Source organism: Alternaria conjuncta (genome assembly GCF_024043145.1).
Source record: "Alternaria conjuncta strain BMP 0040 chromosome Unknown scaffold_4, whole genome shotgun sequence".
Classification (NCBI taxonomy): Eukaryota; Fungi; Ascomycota; class Dothideomycetes; order Pleosporales; family Pleosporaceae; genus Alternaria; species Alternaria conjuncta.
This window is the reverse complement of record NW_026250093.1, coordinates 775,400-799,145: the sequence shown is the minus strand read 5'-3', so window position 1 is coordinate 799,145 and position 23,746 is coordinate 775,400. Positions and strand designations below refer to the sequence as shown.

Here is a 23,746-nt window from a genome sequence, read left to right as displayed (position 1 = left end):
CGCCAGGAACGAACCGATGTCATCCCACCTGAACAGCTGTCGCTTTGCCCAAACATTTGCCCATGGCTGAATGAGTCTTCGCTGTCTGTCTCTCCCTACTGTGCCTCCGCCCGGCGTTGTTCCACGATGGGTCTCCTACCCATCTTCCTCTCGCTACTGCTACCCGCACTCTTGGCTACCATCTTTCTTCCCAAGACCCTGCGCTTCGCTGCGGAAATAGTGGGACAACATCTCCGACGATCCTCCCGTACACGACGAGAGTTACTACTGGCTAGGGTGGCAAGCGAGACCAAGACATTCGAGGCGCAGCAAAAGAACAAGAAGAAAGAGGACGATGACTGGGAACAGGTCGGGAATACACCTCCTGGCAGTGCAGTGAAGGATGGACCGGCAGATAGCGAATGGGACGGCATAGTGGGCTTCTTCCACCCTTTCTGGTAGGAATAGCATGCTCTTGGGCTAAGAGTTGTCGCTGACAGGCTGTTCTCATAGCAATGCAGGAGGCGGCGGTGAACGAGTCCTTTGGGCTGCGATCCGAGCAAACCAGAAGCGCTGGCCAAAAGCTACTTGCATAGTCTACACGGGCGACCACGACGTCGACAAAGCCGCCATATTGAAGCGTGTCAAAGACCGTTTCAACATCCAGCTATACCCGCCGACCGTCCACTTCCTCTATCTCACAACTCGCGACTGGGTACTCGCAAGCACATGGCCGCGATTCACACTACTGGGCCAATCTGTCGGCTCTCTCATCCTCGCCTATGATGCCTTCAGTCTTCTCGTGCCCGACATATTCATCGACACCATGGGTTACGCCTTCGCCCTCGGCCTTTCGTCCTTCCTCTTCCCGACCGTGCCGACCGGCGCATACGTACACTATCCGACTATTTCCACCGACATGCTAGATTCGCTACAGGTTGGAGGCCAGGGCATAAATGCAGGAACAGGCGCAGGATATCGAGGCATAGCAAAGAAGAAGTACTGGCAACTCTTTGCGAAGTTATACAGCAAAGTCGGCAGCACCATTGACGTAGTAATGACCAACTCTACATGGACGCAAAGCCACATCAAGTCTCTCTGGGAACCATATCGTATCAAACGAAGCAAGGCAACCGACATCGACGTCGTCTTCCCGCCCGTCGCAGTCGAAGAAGTCATAGAAGCCGTTCCAGTCTCTGAGTCTAGCGAGAAAGACCGCGGCCCCTACCTGCTCTACATCGCGCAGTTCCGACCAGAAAAGAACCACCGACTGATCCTCGAGGCCTTTGCATCCTTCCTGCACTCCAAACCCGACCTCCCAGCGTACCCCAACGATACCCCGAAGCTCGTTCTGATAGGTTCAGTACGGAACTCGCACGACGATGCGAAGCGCGTCTACGAGCTGAGGCTCCTAGCACATGAGCTACATATCAAGGACAACGTCGAGTTCATCTGCGATGCGCCGTGGCCGCAGATGCTCGAGTGGATGCGCAAAGCCAGTGTAGGAGTGAACGCCATGTGGAACGAGCATTTCGGAATTGGAGTGGTGGAATACCAGGCCGCTGGCATGATCTCTGTAGTCAACAACTCCGGTGGGCCCAAGCTGGACATTGTGATTGAGGTCGATGGAAAACCTACCGGCAAGTCTAAAGCACCTCGTAATACCATATCCAGAACACTACTAACAGTTAACCAGGCTTTCATGCCACAACCGCAGAACAGTACGCCGACGGCTTCCGCAAGGCCCTCACACTTTCCCCCGAAGACACACTGGACATGCGACAGCGGGCTCGCCGGTCAGCAGAGCGCTTTACCGATCAGGTATTCGCCGAGAGGTGGCTGAAGAACACGGAGAAGCTCGTTGCCCTGCAAATCGAGCGCGCAGCAAAATGAGGAGCGATTCACAAGACTGGGAGCATGGCGTTATACTGGGAATTTTCGATACCACACGTGAGCGTTGGGGGCGGTTGCATACCACTTAGGAGTCTAGCATCCGATATGAATTCAACTTCTTGCAATCTGTATATCACGGAGCACGTGGGTAGAAGTGATGAGTGATTCGTATGTGTGCAGACCGAACTTTTTTTAATTCTGTCCCTTCTTTAGGGGGTTATAGCTACACAAAGATATTCAGCCGGATGTGAATATCCTATCCTGGAATCGTTGACGCAAGTTCGATCCAACCGATCCAAACAGGTCGTCGTCCTTACTACCATAACTTTTCGTAAGACGAGCATTAAGCGGCGGAAGGCCAATCGATGAATGAGTACAGCGCAAATAGCATGATAGCATCAGAAGAGGAAGAATCAAAGTAGCCGGACCAGCCAAGCCAAACCAAGAATGCAAATAACCAAGCCAGATCAGAATCGCTCAAGTTCCTGGAAGCGCTCGACGGGGTCAGCAAAAGACCGCGTCAAGCCAACTGATGCCCAAAAGTCGTCACTGACATCTTCCCTGCGCGCGAGACGCTCCAACAACGACCGCGCATCACGGAGCTCCTGATCGAGTGGTGGCGGTTGCGGCGACTCCGCGGGTATGAGTGGAGGCATACCCTCGTAGTCGTTGGCGCTCACGGGTTCCTCTGGTGGTCCGTCGAGCTGGGGGATTTGCGGTCTCTGGGGCGCTTCCGTCTCGGCGTCCCGCCAGATGCCAGAGTTGTAGAAGCTGTGAACGACCTCGCTAGCGTCGCGAGATCGGTCGATCACGCGGAGTCCGTAGCGTTCTGTATCGCGCGCAGGAGGTTCGCTGGAGAAGTACGATGGGCGCATTCTTCGGCGAGGGGCGGTCGAGTCTGAGATGTTCAAGCGGTTCCTGCGGGCCTCGGTGCCGGTACGACGGCGTATGCTGCCGCGTACGTCCATCTCTTCTTCTTCGGTGTCCGAGGCTGAGTCATCCTCCGAGGTATCGCATGCCCGCATGAACTGTTCGTTTTGTGGAGGGGAAGGACGTCGTGATGGCACTGTAAGGTGGGTATGCGACGATGCGGCCGAGTTGGCACTTCCTGCTCGTGAGCTGGGATGCGAATTTGTAAATGAGGCTGCTGCTGCGGCTGATGCGAATGATGACCCCGCACTTGGTGCGACGGGGTCGTCCACGACGGTGGTGAGGAAGCTGTCCCATTGCAACTGATCTTCAAAGGGACTGACGCTGCGATTCCGGTCGCCTAAGCCATCCAGCGCACCAGCTGGACTCCAGGACTCGCGCAGAGAGCTGGCAGGTAACGGTCCATCGGCAATGGTGCGGCGACCCATTCTACGCAGCGGAGGGAATGCTACAGCGTGGTTCTCGCCTGTCTCGTGGCTCTCCTCGGGCGCATTCGCACTATCGCCTCGCGTCGATTGATCAGCACGGGGGCTCTGAGAACGCGTTGATCGTCTGGTAGTGCGACGGTATGATCTGTATTCGCGCAGGCGTGAAAATGGGTCTTGCGCATCGCGTTGTGCTTCCGTTTCGGGCGTTCGCGACGCTGCCGCTGGCGCAAATCCCGGGGTGAAAGCGGGCAAGGGGCGGTCATGGTCGGGAGTGGCGCGCGTCTCATACGCGCGCATGTAGCCATCAAGGCGACTGCGCGACCGGCGCACGCTGCTCTCGTCGCGTTGTAGAGTAGGTGGGTGTCTCGAAGGCTCGTTGCTGCGGTATTCGGTCCTCGACACTTCGGGGACGGGTGGCGGTGCCAGACGCGCGCGATGCGACGAGCGAGGAATCCATTCAATATGCGGACCCGAGATGAGGAAATCCGTGTCGAGGGCGCTGTGAGGGCGCGGTGATCTGTTGGGTCTGACGCGGCGGCGGATGGGTGAGCGTGAGCCGGCAATGTCAGCCCTCAGTGCGTCTTTCTTCGCGTCTTCTTCGCGATTAATGTTCCATCCGATCGGGATACCCATGGCGCCAAATGTGTGATCTGCTTTGTTCCAAAAAAGATGGGTGAGGTGCGGTGTTGATGGTGACGCGCCGGATGATGCTAATGGGATGGGTCGGAGAAGGAACTAGGGCGGCAGAGCGGCGCACGTCGCAGCCGCCTAAACCAGGACAGTGAGGCTGAAGGGTCCGGGGGAGGCGCAGAACTTCAAGTGGGATGACAGCGCTGACACTTGTCTCCCAACATTCATATAGCAAACGTCTTTAGTCTAGATTATCACCTCTGAATAGCTTGTCTCAGCTTCACTTTACTGTGTATCGCAGTTCCATGTTCCCACAGCAAATGACCCATCGTCTTCGCCAGGCGCGACCGCGACCGCGATCGCCAAGCCTCAGTTACCCAATGCAGCAAGGTCGCACCTGTCCGCAGCTTTTGATCCACTCGCCCCAATGAGTCAACTTAACCTGCAGGTACATCGTTTCAGAACATTTCGCGTCTGCCTGGACCCATAGTTGCCTATGCTACTGTAAACTACTCGTCTCGTGGTCATGATCCAGCCTGGCTTGGAACGGATCAGTCTGCTTCTGAAGAATGTCCACTTTCCGTGGAAATCGATACATGTCGCTGGCACAAACGGCAAAGGATCCATTTGCCACTATGCCTCGAGGCTCCTTTCCAAGCGACTCACAATTGGCAAATTCACATCTCCACATCTCATAGACAGGTACGCACGCTGTCACGTGAGCTAGTTCTCATCTAACTTTTCCAGATGGGACTGTATAAGCATCAACCATAAGCCCGTGGAAGAGGCCCTCTTTCGCAAGATCGAGAAGCACTATCTGGACCTGAGTATAAGAGATGGCATCAGTGCTTCAAATTTCGAAATACTGACCGCCACTGCTTTCCACATCTTCAACGAAGCCAAAATTGACATTGGCATCGTTGAAGTGGGCATGGGCGGAAAGCTCGACGCTACCAATATATTGAACAACCAAGCGGTTTCAGTCATTGCAAAGATAGCGCGAGACCACGAAGGCTTTTTAGGTGATACCCTAGAAGAGATCGCACTCCACAAAGCTGGCATCCTCAGGCCGGATGTGCCCTACCTTGTCAATCCTAAAAATGAGGGAAACGTCAAAGAGGTCATTGAGGAACATGCTCGCAGCATTGGGTCAGGACCTTGTTTGGAATATGACCCCCCGGGCTTTTCGAAGATGCTGTTTGCGAACGAAGACCGGCCACCAAAACCGACCGATCAACGAGAAAATATTGTCCTCGCAGCAAGGGCTACGATGGCAGCAATGGAGAGCCTCGGCAAAGAGATGAAACCGTTTGTGATGCAACAAACCTTGCACGGCGCAAGGAACATTCCATACCCAGGACGACTAGAGCCGGTTCGAGTACCGCCTATCTTTGGTGTGCCAAGCACGGATGGCACGACTGGAGTCAGTCAAAAAGGAGAGTTCATCCTGGTAGATGGAGCTCATAACGCTGACGCTGCCACACTGCTGAGTGGCCACGTCGGACGGAATCTGCGGGTAAGGAAGAAGGTTCCTGGTGTTCAAAGGCCACGCAGGGGATGGCCTATCACATGGGTACTTGCAATGACCGATGGGAAAGATGCACATAAATTCCTGAGAAACATACTACACCGAGAAGACAATGTCGTCACTACGTCCTTCGGTCCGGTAGATGGTATGCCTTGGGTGAAACCAATGCATCCAAAACGACTCCTCGCCATAGCAAAATCGATCGAGCCCACTATCACAGGGCTAGCTGTGGAAGAAGGTGGACCGCTCCGAGCGCTTTGTACAGCAAAATACCTTCGAGAACCCGAAGGACCGATCGTCCTGACAGGTAGTCTGTACCTTGTGGGTGATCTTCATCGCGATTTGCGGGCAAATTATGGAAAGGACTACTGGAATAGACCACATTTTGAGGAGACCAGGAAGAAATTCGCAGCGATGCTAGAGGAGGAGAAGCACAGAGCCAACCGGCTGCTCGGCGGACCCATCGACCCCTTTGATCAGCCTCTTGATTTCAATGTCGGTAAACGCGAAGAAAGCGACGAGTGGAAAAGGCAGCAAGCAAATCGCGAAAAGCGGAGGGCCATGCAAGAAGAGATCGAGGCTCTTGACCGAGAGATGGAGCTTCTCACAGCCGAAGAGCAGCGTCTCACAAAAGGGCGCACGCCGGCTACAGATCAGGAATCAATATCACCCCGTATCCACAACCCAGCAATAACTTTGTTAGAGGAAGGCGCACCCCTCCCCAGCAAATACAAGACGAAGAGCCTTGAAAGCGGGGCGAAGATCAGATATCACAAAACAGTGTCGTCGTCACTGGATGAGGAAAAACGGGTGGAGCCTTCTCCTCCTATATATAGGGCACCCCTCAAGGCCGATGAATACAGCCCGACCACTTTGGATAATGGCGGAAAGATAAGATATCACAAAGTAGAGTAAGTTGGTCAGCCAACAAGAGCGAAGGGGGTACCGAAACTGACCAGTGAATAGGAGCAGGAGTGGCACGCTGGTGGTCAACTTGGGTCACCGTCGGGAGTAGACATTTGATCGGCGCTTAGAGGTCGAAATGTTAACCTGTATGATATGATTGTGTACGAATGTTGCGGTAGCAGTGGATTGCACTTCGATGGTGACGTGGTATGTGCAAGGAGACACCGCTGTGTAAATGTCATTGTATCTTCTAGGTTCTTCATGTGTATATTATTGCCGAACTTATCCTGGGGGTTTTTAGTACATTACACAAGTAAATGTGTTTCAGTCCCTATCGTACGCTCTTGACTCCAAGCTCTGTCCCAGAGAGCACAAGAGCGCACGTGCAGAAGCAAGCAGCCGCTCTCCGGCGATACAGCATCTAGCGGTCACAGATCTGATCAGCTCGCAAACCCCACTTTTTACTAGTGAAACTACCGCATGCGGTATCTTTGGGAGCAAAACCGTGGATTGTGGCGATCTCTTGGCACAGCGAAACGTCGCGATCAGTTCTGAGAGGGCGCTGCCCCCCGCGGCGGCGCCAGCGTTAGCGGGCAGCACAGACCACCCCACACAATATTCGATTTCGACGGTCGAGCATCGTGACCCCGACAAGCCTACGCACGCCCGTTTCAACTCCGCCGACAACAAGTCAATACTGTCAGTAGCCCTTTCTGTGCAGCCGTCAAGGAGCCGCCACAAAAGCACAAATTTAGCTGACTAGGAAAATAGCAAGCGACAATCCCCCGTCCAAAACCCTCCAACCACACATCATGTCTCACGAGTCGGTCTGGTATTCGCGCCCTAGGACTTACGGCAAGGGCTCCCGCGAGTGGTACGTTTGAATCCAAAATGTCGATACACTAGATGGAGGGAGGGGAAGAGGCGCCGATTATATATGCGGTTGGGGCCAGGGCGAGCGCACCGTGTTGGTCTGCGCGAGGGGAGGGATTGGATGCACCTGATGCAACGGGCTAGGATACCAGTACGCGATGGCTAACACAGTACTCACAGCCGCGTCTGCACCCACCCCGCTGGTCTGATCCGCAAGTACGGCCTCAACATCTGCCGTCAGTGCTTCCGCGAGAAGAGCTCCGACATTGGCTTCGTCAAGGTACGTCCGTCCTTGTTATCCACACTTGCACAAAAGCACGCATACTCACATCGCAACAGCACCGATAGATTTTCTCTCTACCGTACGCTTCGAGGGCTGGAGTAGAAGGCGCATGTGACGATGATTACCTGACGATACGATACAACAATGTTACCTCGACCCGACCGCCCCATACGATCAAGCAAGAGGACGGATATGGGTCTGAGATAAAAGGAAAAGCAAGCTGAGAGAGTGGGCTTTGTAGTCGGGTGGGGATGGTTCTGCATGGCGTATTTCCTCATACTGTGTTTACGGGCAATGGGGATACCCGGCCTTGCATGCAATGAGAAATCAATCCTGAATTCACAATACGGCTCTCACGTGTGGCGTGAAGACATGGATTATTGGTGCACTGATGTAACAGAGGGGCCCTTGAGCTCAGAACACATGATGCAGGCTATCATCGACAACTGCGACCTGGGACACGTCACCCCGACACAACATCTCATCATCGACAGCCCAGTTTTGATCTTAGTCCTACTATACCACAGACATGGACAGAGCAAGCGCTCATCTTCCTCGTCATCTCACAAAACCCGTCAAGCAGGAGATGACACATTATCGCCAGCACAGGCAGATAGCAGATATACATTGAGGACAAGACAGAAGCATCCAGTCTCATTCATACACAGGTATATACGTCAACCTCTTGATATCAAATGCGCGCAAACGAAAGCAACAAAACAAGACGTAAGAGACATGTACAAATTACAACCTTGGCTCATGACGAACCCGACAACCAACTGTTCGAAAAGACGAGAGCACGAGCATCCGTCATCCACCCATCCATCACCGCCATGCCATTTCATTCATCGCCCTTGAATGCCATGAACGAACGGGCAAGGAGACATTATCATCCCTTCTCTTAATTCCACAAACACACGTGTTGCTTACTCCGCCTGGGGCATACTCTCCACCTCTTCACTCAACGCCCGCCAGTTATCCGCCTGCAGCTCCGCATACTTGACACGCTCTTGTGCCCACTCCTGGTGCAGTCTACTAACGTGGTATTGCGACTTTTGGAAGAAGAGCAGTTCGTCGCGGATGCATTCCTGGATGAAGACGCCGCGGGCGTGTTGTTGGACGATGGATTCCTTGTCCTAGTATCACACGTTAGAAGACCATCTCACTGTATCAAGGGGATTGGAAACTAACCTTGAAAATGGCATCCTCCACCTTCTCCGCCTCACCGGGCTTGATCTGCTCGGCGGGTTTCTGGCGGATGTTGTGGAGTTTGGTTTCGTTGTTTGCGATGCGCTTTTCCAATTGGGGGATGTTGTCGCGGGCGTACTTGTCTCGGCGGTCGAACATGTCGCGTACGCTGACTAGAGTGTCTCTCTGTCTCTTCAGGTCTTCGAGAACACCTTCTTCCCATCCTCTTGCTTCGTCTTCTAGCAATTGTCTGCTGGAGTCGAGGTGTCGCGCTGTAGCGTTCATGCCCTCGTTCAACAATGGCACGTCGTTTGTGTCGACGGCGTATGTTTCTTGACTTGACTCTGTGAGTCCGCTGAGAGCAGAGGAGAAACGTGCGTATTCCGCTGCCATTCCTTCGTTTCGGCGGGAGAGGCGCTCCATCATGCTGCAGAGGGTGATGTAGGTTTCTGCGCTGCGTCGGACGCCGGATCGGACGGTATCAAAGAGCTCAGGGAGGGTCTTCGGGAGGGAGTCTTCGAGATCCGGTGGTAGGGGTTTGCCGGTAAATTCTTCCTGAACGGATAGGTTGGCTTGTTTGCGCCATACCGCGAGTTCCTGTTCCGATTAGTACATGCTAGCCAGTCTCCAAACAGATTAAACCTACCGTAGGTACTGTCAGGAACATGACTACCAGCTGCTCCTGGTTCAGTACTGGATGCCGTACGAGCGCGTTGGTGAAGCGCGCAAGGCCCTTTCTTCGCTTCTCGAGGAAAGTGGCATCCGCAGCTATTGGGTTGCCGTTGACTAAGAAATCTCAATACGTATCAAGGCCACAGCAGGATGAGTACTTACTACCGACCCTCTTTGGGGGCAACAATGGTAATTGTCTGAAGGGATACCGCTTGTGCAGACAGTCCAGCAGCCAGACGAAATCACTGTATCGGCGCACGACCTTCGTGGTGCGTTTCGAGCTGGCAACTTCGTAGTTGCGGTGCTGGAACATGAACATGCCCTCTTTCTCTGAGAGCGCAGTAATGGTAATGACCTCTTCGTTCCCACTGCCGCCTGGATTCAGTCGCCCAATGGATCTGCCCAACTCTGGTGTCGCATTGGAGCCACCCTCTCCTCCTGCGGGTGCGCCAAAGCCTTCCTCACCCAAGCCAGGGGCAGCGAATGGCTGGCTCGCTCCGCCATTGTATCCGCCCCAGCCACCTTCACTGCTCAAAGAACTTGGCTGGACGGGCTGCGGGATGTTGGAGGAAGCGGCGGTCGATTGTGTTGTAAATTGACTCGTCGTTCGTGCGGTTGGGGGTAAGCTCGAGCCGTTAGTGTGCGGTTGGGAGCTTGTATAGCTCGCGTGGCTGTGGCCTCTGTGCAGGTCGGGGCTGCCCCAAGGATCCGCCTCTGGGTCGCCGAAGGATTGCTTGCGCATAGGCGCGCTCGACTTGCTTGCAGGAGACGGTTGCTGCGCAGACGGCTGGCGTTGCGGCGCGGGAGGAGTCGGGGGCTGGGCTTGTTGGGGAGGAGGTGATGGTTCGCGGGCCTTGGTGGACTGCGGCAGCGTCACGGTCGGGACGGGAAGATCTGGCGGGGCGTCAATGTCATTCTTTCGCGGCATGCGCGACAATGCTAACACTCACTCCTTTTCCTCTCGTCGACGCTGTCTAGGGTGATGTCCTCATGCTCTTGCGCCAACCCAATCAGGGCGAAGACAACATTGAACTCGTTCCTGCCCAGCTCGGCGCTGCCACCAGACGGTAGCACAATCTCGAGGATCTTGGACTGCGCGTGACCGGGGATGTCGCTCTCGGCCAGTAGCTTCTTGACACCCTCCACGCTGACCCCATTGCCTTCGCGGTCGCCAGCGTCTAGCAGTGCGTCGAAAGCGTCAATGTACGAGTCGGGCACGTCCGAGGCAGGCAGCAGCGACTTGACAAGAGCTTCGCGTCCGGCTTTCTTGGGCGTGGGGAAGCCCCAGGGCGAGTCGTTGGCGTCGAGGTCGTCTGCGAACAAGCTGTTGCCCGTCTTGCCCGCGGGCTTGGGATCGTCATCGAAGAGCGACGACGACTGCTTCGCGCGCTGCGGCGGGTCATCGTCACCGAATAAAGACATTGTCGCCGGGAGAAGATGCGCAGCCGACTAATTATTTCTAAGCTGCACGTCGTCGATGGACAGAATGCAGGGCCACAGCTTAGACTGGAGGTGCTACACGCGATGATAACATGGAGCTATGATGCGGCGGTGCAAGGAACCGGGCTCCACTAACGCCCGTCCCATGCCCTACCAGATCGTCACAGCCTTATCAATGCCTTGGCACACCTGCTTGACTTTTGACAACTGTGAATGTAGGGGTTACTTACAAGTGCAAACGTATGATTTACTTATATATTGACATTTTGCTGTGCATGCTATAGCGCTTAATAGATGGCAGTATCCACTGCTCCCCCTGTCGTCGCAGGCTTGCGCCATTCCACCTAAATCAAAGAGCCTGACCTTATGGCCGGCGGGTATCCATCCCTCATACAAACACCAAAGATTTTTTAAGTTCCAATTGCGCCATTCCATGCCAATGCTATGTGGAGTTTCCACTGTCCTCGATCCATGCCACCAATGCGCCGTTCAATGTGGGGGTATATACGTGCTATCAACGTTCGAAATATAAACAGAAACATGCGAGAGAAGATGGTGCGCTGACAAGCTACCTGTTGTGATCTGTCCGAGTGTGATTTTCGGGCCTGCTAAAGTCGATGGTTGAAGTCGACTCGTCTTGTGGCAACGGTGAACTCGGTGCAGATGGCGGTTGTCGCATCTCTGTCCCAAGACCACCAGTGTTGTGTTGGCGACCAAGCGGGGCTGCCGGCGAGAACCGGATACGGGGAGTGCGTGTGGAGTTTGGCGAGGCCGACAGGTTGACGACCTCGCTTGAATTGGTCCCGCCATGAGATTGATCTTGTTCGCTCGGAGTTGGCGCACTCGCTTGCTGCGTACCCGCACTGGCAGAGGACTCGTCCTGTTGCGCTTGTTGCTGTTGGCGGATAATGTCCGGAGACCAGGTTTGGCCCCGAGGTTGGGCAGGGATGATTGTGACTGGTAGAGTCGTTTCGTGCTGTGACCCAGGCTTCTTCTTCGACCTGAGCTTTTCGCCTTGCTGTGCGGCAAAGGTACCCAGGCGATCGGCTAGAGCTAGCCCGTTGTAGTTGCGAGGGGGTATGTTGGCTGCGACGTCGTCTACTGCGAGTGGTTCGATGACCTGCCCCCTCTGGAGTTCCTTTGGCGGGGTCCGTCCTTTTCGTCGGAATGGGTTTCCTAAAGCTTGCCATTGGAATCTACTCCGGCTGGTGACAGGTTCCAGTTCTCCTCCCTTTTCAGGATCCTCAGGATCAGCTGGTTGAGCCTGAGGTTCCTGTGATGAATCTTGTGTTTGTGGTTGTGGTTCACGATTTCCTGGTCGATCGTCTGCCGGTGCGTGCCGGGGATTCACAGGTGTATCGCTGATGGGATGATAGCGGACTGTGTATACAGTCGAGTCAGCACTGGTGGTGTCTGTCCTGCTGACCGGTGATGCGATGACTGGTACCGGAGGCGGGGTCTGCACTCGTACATAGGCCCGCGAGTTGCGGTCTCCACGTGCAGCAGATGCGGACCTTCGCACAACCGGGGGTGGTGCAGGAATGTGTATGGTGCGCTTCTTTCGTGCTTCTGCTCGTGGCGATTCGGTCATCTTGCGTCCAAACCTCTGAGCAAGGTCGTTGAAGCGGCCGGCATGTGCTGATGTGAACGCGCCGACGCCGAAGCCGCCTGAGCTTCCTCCACTCTTCTTCTGATCTTTTTCTGATAGCTGGCCCTTGCGTTTCGAAGGCCATTTGGAGTCGGACGGGGTGTTGTCGAGCATATCGTCTCCATCGTATATTTCTCTCCCCAAAATTCCGTCTTTTCTCTCTTCTCTTTCCAGCGCTTCAATGCGCTCCACCCACTCCCAAACGATGACACTGGCAGCGGCAGCCCCTACCCAGCGGAAGTAGTCTCCCCATCCGGCAATGGTGTAGTTGGCGATATCGGTAATGAAAAATACGACGGGCGTGAGAATGGCGATGATAGATAGCAGGGCAACGACGCTCATGTTCCACATCATGGAGTGGTAGAAGGCGTATCGTCTCTTAGTGATGGCGTAGTACATAACCCAGGCGGCGTAGAGCATGCTGAGTGATAGTTGGAACAGGTAGCTGAGGGCGGGGATCGCGGTGTCGAAGTGTGCGGGGCGGCGTTGGTTCTCATAGGGACCGAAGCTGTTCAGACAGCTGAATGCAATGTCGAGCAGGATGAGAGCGAATCCGACCCATTTGATAATGACCTTCTCTTTGTGGCGTGGGAAAAGGCGTATCAGAGTCTGTACTTGTGCGAGCCAGAGGAAGATGTCGGAAACAACGCGCGAAACCTTGATTTCCATGCCAGCCACGACCTGGTCGCGCAGCTCCATGGCGTCGATGAAGCCCTCCTCGTACTGGCGTTCGGCGATCTTGAACGTGTCGGCGGTGGCGAGCGTCAGGGAAATGGCGACGGTCAGGGCCGCGGCCTTCTGCAGCCAGGGACGGCTTCCGACTCCGATGATGGATCCGCTCCCTGTTGCGCCGCTGATCATGCCGCGTCGTCCCATGAGCCCTGAGCGTCCCGAAGCGTTGCCGACGAAGAAGGTGCGTGGTGTGATGATGAGCATGATGACGAGCATCCAGGCGATGACGGTCGCGGCGCCTGTCGCGTAGGCCTGGGGCGTGATGGAGGCGTGGAAGGGGTCGCGCATGTCGGCGACGCTGGTGATGCCCCCCGTGCCGTCGTCGATGTTGCCCTGCTGGGTGGCCGTGTTGGTGCAGAGCGGGCGGAAGACGGCATTCTGGTCGAGCGTGATGGTGTTGCCGGGCGAAATTTCGATGGTACCGTGGGCAGGCAGCTTGTACGAGGGACAGTGCTGGTAGCGGTCGTCAGTCGCGTGCGTGGAGGGCGTCGCGGTCGTGATACTCACGTAGGGTCGGGTGGCATCGGGCGCGCGACGGTCCAGGAGAGGCGCTCCATGCCGCCAGGACTCGGCCTCCCACATGGTCGGTCGGCGGTTATACTGGTCCAGCAGCAGTTCGTGTCCGGTAGAAGAAGCCCATGGAGATTCAGACGAGCGACATGGCCTGTGTGTGGTGTTGAGGTCGAGGGTCGCCGTCGTGGGTTAAGCGTCAAGGCCAAGTGGGAGGTGTCTGGGCGAAGCTTGAGGGAATGCAGGCGGTCCCGGTGGCACCTGCCGTTCCAGACTGCCACTGCCCGCCGCTGATTGGCGCGTCTTTCGGCCCTTCCAAACAGAAAGTCAGAAACTACCACCAGCCGCGGAGCCCCCAGTCACTCCGCAGCCCGAAACGTCGCAGACTAAAGCCAGCAGAGTAGGCCGCGTGTGCAACTCCAAACTGCTTCACGCGCGCTCTGGGCTTTCTCGCCCGTATTAATCGCGAACACTGTGCAGCCTCCTCAGGGTGAGTCTCGTCCGCGCATGAACCAATCTCGTCGGCGCAGGGTGGCAGCCTCGGATCATATCGGGGAGACATGGGGGACCCTCTTTTCGCGACTGGGGAAGCTGGATGCCTTCCCCAGCACTGACAGCAAAATCTAACCACCCTGCCGCTACTGCACCGCCAGATCAATACGTTCATGCGATGCTGAGCGGGAATATGGTTTGCCCGTTCCCTGCTCACGCTTCAAACGACAGCTCGGGGCTAAGATTCACTACTGCTACTGCGTCTATCCCAGCCCAGGCCTGAGGCTCACAGATGGCGTGATCTCGGTGACAGCTGCACCATGACTGAAGCCCAGTCCGCACAACAACATCGATATTCTTAGTTCAACGTCGACTACATCCCAAAACCGGATTCTGCGTCCTCGTAATGCACCAGCGAACACATCATCGCGACCCTGTGGTCTGTATACCAGCCGTTGTAGCCGGGCATCGTCCGAAAAACACGTCGAGTCTACCACGTGCATGCGCTTCGCTTAATTGAAGAGGGCGCATTCAGTTCATTCGACACACAAATCGAGCTGTCTCGATCTATTCAACCTTGGAGAACACCAACCTCAAGAGGCAATCGGGACAAGCTGCTTCGTGCGGGCGAACATCCGGGAAAGCTTGAACACGCCCACGTTCTGGCCATGCGCGTCTAGAACCACCAACACAGTTCAGCCTGCTCTGACGCGCTTGATCCTTCCGTGAACACCTCTGCAGCTGTGCGCCAAGGGACACTACACGCTGCCGACTTCCGATTCTGACGCCTGCAGTCAGTGTCGCGCAATATGGCGAACCTGTGGAACGTGCTGTCAGCCGAACTCTGTTGTCAGCTCTCACCGCTTGCGATAACTTGGGACTATGTACACAGCGAACAGGTATCACCAAAACCGTCATCTCTACGTTTATCCGCTGGAGTTCGACAAAAAGATACTCGAATCTCAAGTCGAGCGTAGACTCCCGAACACCGCATGCAACTGATTTGCATGTCTGCGTGACATGTCCGTCCAAACTGCCCTTCCAACACGCGCGCTCTTCTATTTTACACTTCCCCTACAGTATCTTGCGCTTTGCTCTCTGTACATCGGCGCAGCGTAGCTTTTTTAAGGATCATAAATGTTCATATGTAAGTGTGGGATCGTCTTTGAGGATATCAAGCGGGTTTGTAGCATTGATTTATGAGATGTCTTGTGGAAACCTGGGTACGTGAGTCTGTACGTAAAGGTTGGAACTGTTTGTCGTGCACACTCCATTACCAGACATGTATGTGAAGCCACATTCAATACAACAGATGAGTTGTCACATAGTAGTATGTGAAGCTAGTTGATGTGCTAGGTATAAGTATCCCTCGACACAGTCATCCTTGTGTTGCTTCTTCAGAACACGCAGTATAATATCGACAAATACATATACCTTTCAACTTACTCATCACTTCAATCAGTACTCGCCTGGAGCGAACATCGGCATACCAACTAACCACGTTGACTGCAGTCGCACACAACTACAAAGAGACGATCCCAACGTCACCTAGCTATATTACGCCTGATATCCCGTCGATAACCCCACATCTTGAAATAGCATCCGCCCACGCCGGAAGTGATATCTTCAAGCTCTTTAGAACACGATGAAAGACTTAGTATCAGCACCAAAGAGCAAGATCGATACGAACACATACCGCAAACAGCTCCAATCCTTGGAAGCACTGCGGGCCGGAAAACCAGAACCCGATTTCAAGACGAAGCGGGTTCCGCCCCCAAACGAGGGAAAGGGCCTGTATGACCCAGTGTTGGCACCAAAGAGCAAGATCGAGATGAAGAACTATCGCCAACAGGTCAAAGCCTTGGAAGCTCTGCGTGCCGGAGAGCCAGAGCCCAAATTCAAGAAGAAGTGGGTTGAGCCCCCAGATGACGGAAAGGGCCTACCCCCTGCAGTTATAAGAAAGGGTACTGTGGTGCAGAGACAAAACTCTTATTGGGGGAACGGCTGGGACGAGCAGATAAAAGCTGAGCGTATTGAACATAAAGAGGCAAAGGCACAAAAGAACCTCAAAGCCATCAACAGCGCTCGATCTATAGCGGAGAAGAAGAGGAATGACCACGCGAACACTGTTCGAGCTAGGGGCATGCCAGAAACCTATTTCAGGAAGAATATGCCAGCGGCTGCGAAAATGATAGACATGTGCGATCCAGAACCACGTGGAGGGCCGAGAATCACGACTAGAGCGCAGCGAAGTGAGATTCCTATACCACTAGTGGCTGATGTACCAGCTCGCAGACCAAGCCTTCGCGGGAAGTCGAAAGCCGATAAGACAGCGCATAAGAGCCCGCCGCAGCTAGAAGCAGAGCCAGAGATACTCAAAGGGAAGGCACTGTACGAAAAATTGACGACCCCCTCGGTCCAACCCCCGAATCGTAGAATGAGTTTCAACGCGTACGGTCAATCAACAATTAACAAAACGGGCATTTTAGTTCCAACTTATTATGTTCCAAAAGCTAAGGAGAAGGAAGCAGCGGAGAAAGCAGCGAGGATGGAGGTATTACAAGCCGCTGAGAGAGAGCATGATGCTATGCTGAGAAAGGTTGAAGAATCTTTCGAAGACCAGGACAAAAGACTCGAAGCGAGGCGCAAGAGAGAAAATATCGATGACCGGATCGAATTACGATCAGAAGAAAGTCTGCGTCAAAGGCGCGATGTAGAGTTTCTGAAAAAGAGACCAGTTGGACTGTTCAGAGCACTCCACTAGACTGCAGCTAGGCATGATTAGCAGGATTTCAAGGAGGATTGGATCCAGATGAGATGAAGTAAGCAGGCTGAGCTAGACAAAGAGGAGTCATACATGTACATGTAACCTTGGAATTAATAGGGTGCTTTCGATGAGAAACTAAACCTGACAGTCGATTCGCGGGTGGGGGTGACATTGATTTGTTGCGACACTTCTGCTAACAACCAGGATGAGTGGGACACGCGTGAAATCAAACAAACTAGACTAATGTCTAACCAAAGAGACATCAAGGCATAGGAGCATTTCGTTAGCTTGTTGGAAGTCGTTCAGCGGATGTTTGTGTTACAGGTTCGTTCTATGCAGTTGACGGTAGACGCATGACGCTAGCGCACGTGCTCGCGCGCCTGCCTGAATTGCCGGGGCCTTGCAGATGCGCACTCATTCTGCCGCCCCACCGTCATCGAAAGGAAGACGCATTGTTGCCGTCTTGGAGCACTCTCTACAAACTTTTCAATAATATAATAGTCGCGCATTCATCCTCGGGGGTTTGCGACACTCGCACATCTACAGCGACGTTTTCGCAACGCGATTGTCCGACGCGACGGCGCTGCGCAAGATAGAATCTGGGCCGACGCTTCAGTGAGAGACATCCATAGTGAAGCAGACTCCAAGACTGGACACGCCAAGATGGCACCCAAGAAAGCGCGCGATCGCAAACGGCAGACCAAAATCAACTTTTCACCTGCCTCCCATTCCTCACCTGCGACTAAATCGACTGCCGCCACGACTATGGGAACCTCGCCGTCGCGGCCGAACCTCACGGCTACGACACCGACAAGACGAGCGCCTAGCAGAGTTTCCAATAAGAGCAAGAACAACAAGCATGATTCTTCGAGCGAGGACGAGTTGGTAGTGGGAACAAACAAGACGATGCGGTTAGGGATGCCAGTCGGGGGCACAGCGCGTGGTATGTTCGATGGATCGAACAATGGCTCTGTCAGCTCAGAGACGTCGGAAGAGGAGGACGAAATACAGGTGGAGCAACCGAAGTCGCGAAAGCGGAGACGAGCACCGACGCCCAGCGAATCTGAAGACGAGGAACCGACAGTCACAGTCATCCCGCGCAAACGACAACGCCGTGTTATCGAGATCGGATCGGATACATCGGAAAAACCGAAGAGCAAGAAGAAGGATGAGAAAAAGAAGACTAAGTCTTCGAAGGCTAGCAAACGGCGAGAGAGGAAGAAGAGTACACCAGAAGAGGAAGAGTTGCGGCCTGCGCCTCGCAGCAGCCGAAGAAAGACTGAGAAGAAGGCCTCGACACCAGACGAAGAGGACGACGAGGACGAACCCCTTACCCCAGCACCGAGCGTGAGGCGGAAGATCGTCCGCAGACGTTCCCCATCCGCTGAAGAAGAGGAGCAGAGCCCACCTCGAAGCACGAGGCGCAGACTGAAAAGGCGAAAGTCACCAGAAGACGAAGAAGAGCCGCCAGCCACGCCTCAACTTGTAAATCTTGGGGATTCTGCGTCAGACGATGAAGACCAGGAAGAGGGCGAGGGAAGTGCAAACAACGACGAGGACGACGAGGAGCAAGACGAACTGAAAGAAGAACTTGCGTTTCTGCGATCCTCTCCATTACCGGATCGCGGCAGACTGAGAAGCACGCAAGGCAAGCCCAAAAACAAACGCCAGGAAGCTCTAGAGGCATTGAAAAGGCGACGTGCTGGTACCAATGAACCGCCCTCTTCTGCGACACCCGGGCGCAAAAGAGCGGTTGTAATGGAAACAGACTCCGAGTCTGAACTCGAGGTTATCAAGGAAGAGCCAGACAGTGATCTTGAGATCTTGGAACAGGACGACATCGAAGACGACGAGCAAGAGTCAGACCGCGATGCCAACGCCCTTGACATGTTCCAGGAAGACCAAGAAGATGAGCACTTCATCGACGACGATCCGGACAATGTGATCGGAGAACCGTCTGTCAATGACGATCTCGATGAAATGCGTCTGGCGTTCAGTCTGTCGCGTGCGAAAACACGGGATCTGTTCAAACACGCTGTCGAGTGGATGGTCATGAAGAAGATCCATCCAGCTTTCGATGCGGAAAAGAACGTCTACGTGCTGACTTTCCGCAAACTGGACGATGAAGTGAAGGGACTCGCAGGTTCCAAGTACACCTCCTCAGCCTGGACAGCAGACTTTACCAGAGCTATTCGCGCAAGACCGTTGCTCTTAATGAACGAGCTCAGCGCAGCCGAGAGGGCAGTAATGTCACCACATTGCGAAGCATGCAACCGAACCAACCACACAGCTAGCTTCGAGGTCCTCTTCCAAGGCCAGCCCTACCACCCGGAGACACTGGAACCTCTCGCCAATGCCTCAGATGACAGCGATAGCGACAGTGACTCTGCCTTATCCGCCGACTCTGAAACCCACCTCAACGGCGAAAAGCCAACCTTTAACTACCAAGGAGACCGAATACCACCAGAGTCCCATCGTTTCCCACTTGGTTCGACTTGCAAAGCTAATGCCCAAGTTGCGCATACTTTGTACCACTGGCGCTACAATCTCTACCAATGGGTCAAAGACTACCTCAAGGATGAAGGACATCTGACTGCGGAGAAGCTAGTCAAACGAGATGGGCGAAGTGATCGCAAGAGGGAGAAGGAGGCACGAAAGATTGTGGATACTATGGAAGAGAACGGGCGCATCAGGCAGCTCTACCACTCGTACAAGGATCAGCTCAGGGCAGCGGTGGAGGCAGATAATGATTATGCGAACGGATGGGGTAGGAGGGGTTGATGATTTGTGCGTCTGCTTCCAGGGACAGAGCGGTACTGGTAGCCTGGATTACTCTATTATTGACGAAGGAGCTGGCTTGTATATCAGCACATCATTTCGACCGATAACGAGTGTGGACGTTGAAATGACGATGAAGAGAAGTCGAACGTATCAATTCGTAACTTTTGGGTATCATATGCTTCGTGACTGTGGTGTTCGAACCCTTCTTTCTTGCCTATTCCAACTCAAAGCATCTCCTCTTCCTCCACAGGCGCCGGAACGCTCTGCGAAACATCAACATCCACCTCCTTGCCGTCGCCCTTGACCTCGCCATCTTTGACCTCAGCACCTTCCTCGGCCGCCGCCTCCTCCTCGTCCATATCCTCATCACTAACCCACTCCCTCTCCTTCCTTTTCTCCTCCGCCTCCAACTGCTCAAGCGCAACTTGCTTCTTCGTCTTCTTCGTGCCATCGCCATTGACGTCCTCCCATTGCTTGGCCCTATCCTTGATCTTCTGTTCTTTGCCCACACTCTTCATCCGCTTCTTCTCGAGCTTCTCCATATTCTCCTCCGCACGGTCGAGGCCCTTCTCGTAGCGTAACCGTTGTGCGCGGGTCATGTTTGTGCCTTTCTTACGCTTCTTCTGGATGCCGGCATCTTTTGCGGCGAGGGCGTGGGGGTTTACTTTGGAGGGCCGCGAGGGCGAGGCGGAGTCGCGGGTTGTGTGGGCGGGTTTTTGGGCGGCTTTGTCGAGGTTGAGGGAGGGGGAGACGGCGCGACGGGCGGTGCGGGAGTGGATGCTCACCGCTGTGTGGTTGTTAGGAGTTGTTCATGAGGATGGTGTATTCGTGGTACATACGGCGCTTCTTGACCTTGGCTGTCTTTGCCATTGTGTGTTGGTTTCTGGCTGTCGCTACAGAGTTCCAGTGGTGTGAAGGGATTGAGCAAAGACGCGCGATTGATTGTGAAAATCACGGTACGTGGTATACTTCCTAGTGAAATCTCGTGTGCACTCGCACGCCAACCTAAGAAAAAGCTGAACAGCCTAGAGCCTACGTTGACGTTAGGTCACCTACTTTGCAAAGTTTTAGCTTAATGTAGCCTGCAGACCTGTTTAGCTTTTTTTATGAGGTGCTCGAAAGAAGTCTCAACTGGACCCAAAATCTCCAAAAGTCCCCACTAGCTCGTGAACGCGAACCCACTTGAGCCGCTAGCGCGCTCCCGCACCTTCCCCGATGACCCTTCAGAATCGCGTGCCTCGCCCTTGGCCTAGATATTCACGCCGTTCCGCCACCACCGCCGTCGCCCGCCCCGACTGTCGCACCCAGTCTCTCGCTCATGTCGCAGACAAACACACCGCCGCGTTTGCTCTGTCTGACTACATCCATGCGCTGGCCCGAAGGTTGAAAGACCCACCATTTGCGCCTGCAAGCGTTACCCAACTCCTAGTTCAACCTGGAAAAGCCTTTCGCTACCGCCGCTCCCACAGCCTGCCTGTAGCAGCCTAGCGTTTCAAATTTATTCCTACCTTGCACCCAGCTATGAGCTACGCAGAGTACCCCGAATTCGAGGGTAAAGTAGCCGTCACGAATAGCTCTCAAGATGTCTTGCTAACTTATTACTAGTATGTAGCTCCCTTGCGGTGCTAAGACGTCTTACTATTCGTGCTAACAGCTTGATAGGCCTATCAACAACGCTGGAACACAACCCAGTCGCATACCACCATCACGTCCGCTCTGCTCGGCGCTATCATCGGCCTATACGTCCTCTTCAAAGCCTTGGACGTACTCGGATTTCCTGTCTGGGATTTTATACAGCGCTTTCTCGAGATGGCGACCGACGTCCTGCGTATGCGCAGTGCCTCCTTCAGCTCAACAACCTCCAACACCAGCGACGACGACACCACACAACAGGGCGGCATGTTCGGTAGCCTCTTTGGCATGAGTCCGGGAAATCTTCTACAGAAAGGGGTACGAGGTGTCGCGAACGCCTTCTCGCATGGCCCCAGCGACGTGCCACCGGGCCTGGGCAATATCAGCAACTCTTGTTACCAGAACAGCGTTATTCAAGGCCTCGCCTCCCTTCCATCGCTACGCGAACACCTTTCCAAGACGACCTCCGCACACCCTGCGCTTACCTCCGAGAGCACAAATGGCGCGTTATTCGACATCATCACTAAGCTCAACGACCCTGCGAATACAGGTCAGCATTTCTGGATACGTGGCAAGTTGAAGTCGATGAGCACTTTCGAGCAGCAGGACGCGCAGGAATATTATAGCAAGATATTGGATGCGCTCGACGAGGAGGTCAAGAAGACTGCGAGCAGTAAGAGGCGATCGTCTGTCTCGTGGCTTGAAGTTACGAAGAGCCTCAGTGACTCCAAGGACCTGGATGAGAAAGCGCAAGACGGAACGAAAAACGGATCGGATACGACGGATACATCACCCCAGATTCCATCGAACCCGCTCGAGGGACGCCTCGCCCAGCGCGTTGGCTGCACATCTTGCGGCTACTCTGAAGGCCTCACGCTCATTCCGTTCAACTGCATCACCGTATCCCTTGGCAGGAACTATAACTACGACGTCCGTGAATGTCTAGACGAGTACACGACCCTAGAATTCATCGATGGCGTCGAATGCGCAAAATGCACGCTGCTTAAGTTGGAGAAGACACTCGCGCCCCTAGTTGCTGGCAAGCCGGAATCGCCGCTGAAGGCCAGGCTAGACGCTGTACAGGAAGCACTTGAAAAGGAGGATTTCGAAGATAAGACTCTGCTGAAGACTCTGAACGTGCCAAAGAAGAACTGGGTGCAGAGCACAAAGTCGAAACAGGCAGTCGTTGCGCGAGCGCCTCAATCGTTAGTCCTTCACGTCAACCGAAGCAGCTTTAACGAGTATACTGGTATGCCGTTCAAGAACACCGCAGGCGTCGCATATCCATCAGTGTTGGATCTCGGAAACTGGTGCTTAGGTGGCCTTCCTCATGGTTCACAAAAGCCCGCTGCGTCGGAAGAGGAGTGGCCAAAGGATCCTAGACAGTCGATGCTAGCAAGGGATGAGCCCATGACAGACTCGCCTTTCCAATACCGACTGCGCGCCGCTGTCACACACTATGGTTCGCATGGTAACGGTCACTACGTCTGCTACCGCTCGCACCCTAAACCTGCGCCTAAGCCCAAGAGCGATGAAGATGCTGATAAGTCATCAACAAAAGACGAGGACGCCGAAGACGTTGTGATGGAGGACTCACAAGAAGACTCATCGGCATCACAGCCAGAACAGTGGTGGCGCTTCAGCGATGACAGCGTATATCCCGTATCCGAGGAAGAAGCGCACCAAGGCAATGTCTTCATGCTCTTCTACGAGCGCATCGACGAAAACACTCCTTCAGCGCCAGATGCCAGAGTAGAGTCTACATCCGGAGCAGAAGAGGCGCCCTTGCCACCAGCCGATCTTCCCATCGACGCATCCACAGTCGTGGATGATGAAGCCATCAAGGTCGCCCTGCCTGAAGACTCCGACGACGATCTCCTCGACACCCTCCCCACACCAACACAACCACTTCCCTCTATCGACCCTGCGTCACCCGCCTCCCCCTCCCTCACAATCAGCACCCCCACCGAGCCCACTCTTCCAATAGCCCAACACGTCCCCGAAACCGAAACCAGCGACGCAGAATCCGACGACGCGCCTTCCACCCAACTCACCTCGGATTACGAGTCTGAAACCGATGTTTCGACGCCGCCGAAATCTACGCCTACTTTGCCAAAGGTCAGTCCGCATCTTATGCGCACGGCAGGGAATGCGTCGAGTAGAGGCGATAGTGGGAGGCAGAGTTTGCCGTTGGTGTCGGCTACGTAGTTTGGCAGCGGCGCGAAACGGATTAAGCTGGAGGGTGCGTGGTGTGGTGTTTTGTAGAGTAGGGGAGGAGAGTGGAGCGACGAGGATCAGTGCTGGCGCGGATGAAAATGAGGGTGTTGTGTGTTTTCATGGGATTTGGCGTTGAGGTTACCTGTTTGCCCGACAGGGTCAGGTTGGCGTTATTGATTGACTTATCTTTTTCGTGTGGGTATCGCATAGCTAGTTT

General features: G+C 54.4%; 9 protein-coding genes across 9 annotated transcripts; 5 read left to right on the top strand and 4 right to left on the bottom strand.

The window, feature by feature from the left end:
* Positions 1-126: 126 nt before the first annotated feature.
* On the top strand, positions 127-1,872 carry ALG11 (asparagine-linked glycosylation protein; the record flags this gene model as incomplete). The annotated part of the gene is made up of 3 exons (XM_051467367.1): positions 127-437; positions 493-1,619; positions 1,676-1,872. The coding sequence occupies 3 exons, from the start codon at positions 127-129 to the stop codon at positions 1,870-1,872; spliced, it is 1,635 nt and encodes a 544-aa protein (XP_051328526.1).
* A 467-nt stretch (positions 1,873-2,339) lies between these two features.
* J4E85_003093 (uncharacterized protein) lies at positions 2,340-3,863 on the bottom strand (the record flags this gene model as incomplete). The annotated part of the gene is made up of 1 exon (XM_051467366.1): positions 2,340-3,863. The coding sequence occupies one exon, from the start codon at positions 3,861-3,863 to the stop codon at positions 2,340-2,342; it is 1,524 nt and encodes a 507-aa protein (XP_051328525.1).
* A 523-nt stretch (positions 3,864-4,386) lies between these two features.
* J4E85_003092 (uncharacterized protein) lies at positions 4,387-6,303 on the top strand (the record flags this gene model as incomplete). The annotated part of the gene is made up of 2 exons (XM_051467365.1): positions 4,387-4,562; positions 4,608-6,303. The coding sequence occupies 2 exons, from the start codon at positions 4,387-4,389 to the stop codon at positions 6,301-6,303; spliced, it is 1,872 nt and encodes a 623-aa protein (XP_051328524.1).
* Positions 6,304-8,376: 2,073 nt separating this feature from the next.
* Positions 8,377-10,732, bottom strand: J4E85_003091 (uncharacterized protein; the record flags this gene model as incomplete). The annotated part of the gene is made up of 5 exons (XM_051467364.1): positions 8,377-8,586; positions 8,642-9,235; positions 9,285-9,424; positions 9,473-10,204; positions 10,261-10,732. The coding sequence occupies 5 exons, from the start codon at positions 10,730-10,732 to the stop codon at positions 8,377-8,379; spliced, it is 2,148 nt and encodes a 715-aa protein (XP_051328523.1).
* A 586-nt stretch (positions 10,733-11,318) lies between these two features.
* Positions 11,319-13,712, bottom strand: J4E85_003090 (uncharacterized protein; the record flags this gene model as incomplete). Its single annotated transcript, XM_051467363.1, has 1 exon — positions 11,319-13,712. One exon carries the CDS (start codon positions 13,710-13,712, stop codon positions 11,319-11,321), a length of 2,394 nt encoding a protein of 797 aa, XP_051328522.1.
* A 2,065-nt stretch (positions 13,713-15,777) lies between these two features.
* J4E85_003089 (uncharacterized protein) lies at positions 15,778-16,896 on the top strand (the record flags this gene model as incomplete). The annotated part of the gene is made up of 1 exon (XM_051467362.1): positions 15,778-16,896. The coding sequence occupies one exon, from the start codon at positions 15,778-15,780 to the stop codon at positions 16,894-16,896; it is 1,119 nt and encodes a 372-aa protein (XP_051328521.1).
* Positions 16,897-17,562: 666 nt separating this feature from the next.
* On the top strand, positions 17,563-19,680 carry J4E85_003088 (uncharacterized protein; the record flags this gene model as incomplete). The annotated part of the gene is made up of 1 exon (XM_051467361.1): positions 17,563-19,680. One exon carries the CDS (start codon positions 17,563-17,565, stop codon positions 19,678-19,680), a length of 2,118 nt encoding a protein of 705 aa, XP_051328520.1.
* A 224-nt stretch (positions 19,681-19,904) lies between these two features.
* Positions 19,905-20,550, bottom strand: J4E85_003087 (uncharacterized protein; the record flags this gene model as incomplete). Its single annotated transcript, XM_051467360.1, has 2 exons — positions 19,905-20,467; positions 20,520-20,550. The coding sequence occupies 2 exons, from the start codon at positions 20,548-20,550 to the stop codon at positions 19,905-19,907; spliced, it is 594 nt and encodes a 197-aa protein (XP_051328519.1).
* Positions 20,551-21,201: 651 nt separating this feature from the next.
* J4E85_003086 (uncharacterized protein) lies at positions 21,202-23,520 on the top strand (the record flags this gene model as incomplete). The annotated part of the gene is made up of 2 exons (XM_051467359.1): positions 21,202-21,237; positions 21,343-23,520. 2 exons carry the CDS (start codon positions 21,202-21,204, stop codon positions 23,518-23,520), a joined length of 2,214 nt encoding a protein of 737 aa, XP_051328518.1.
* Positions 23,521-23,746: the final 226 nt, after the last annotated feature.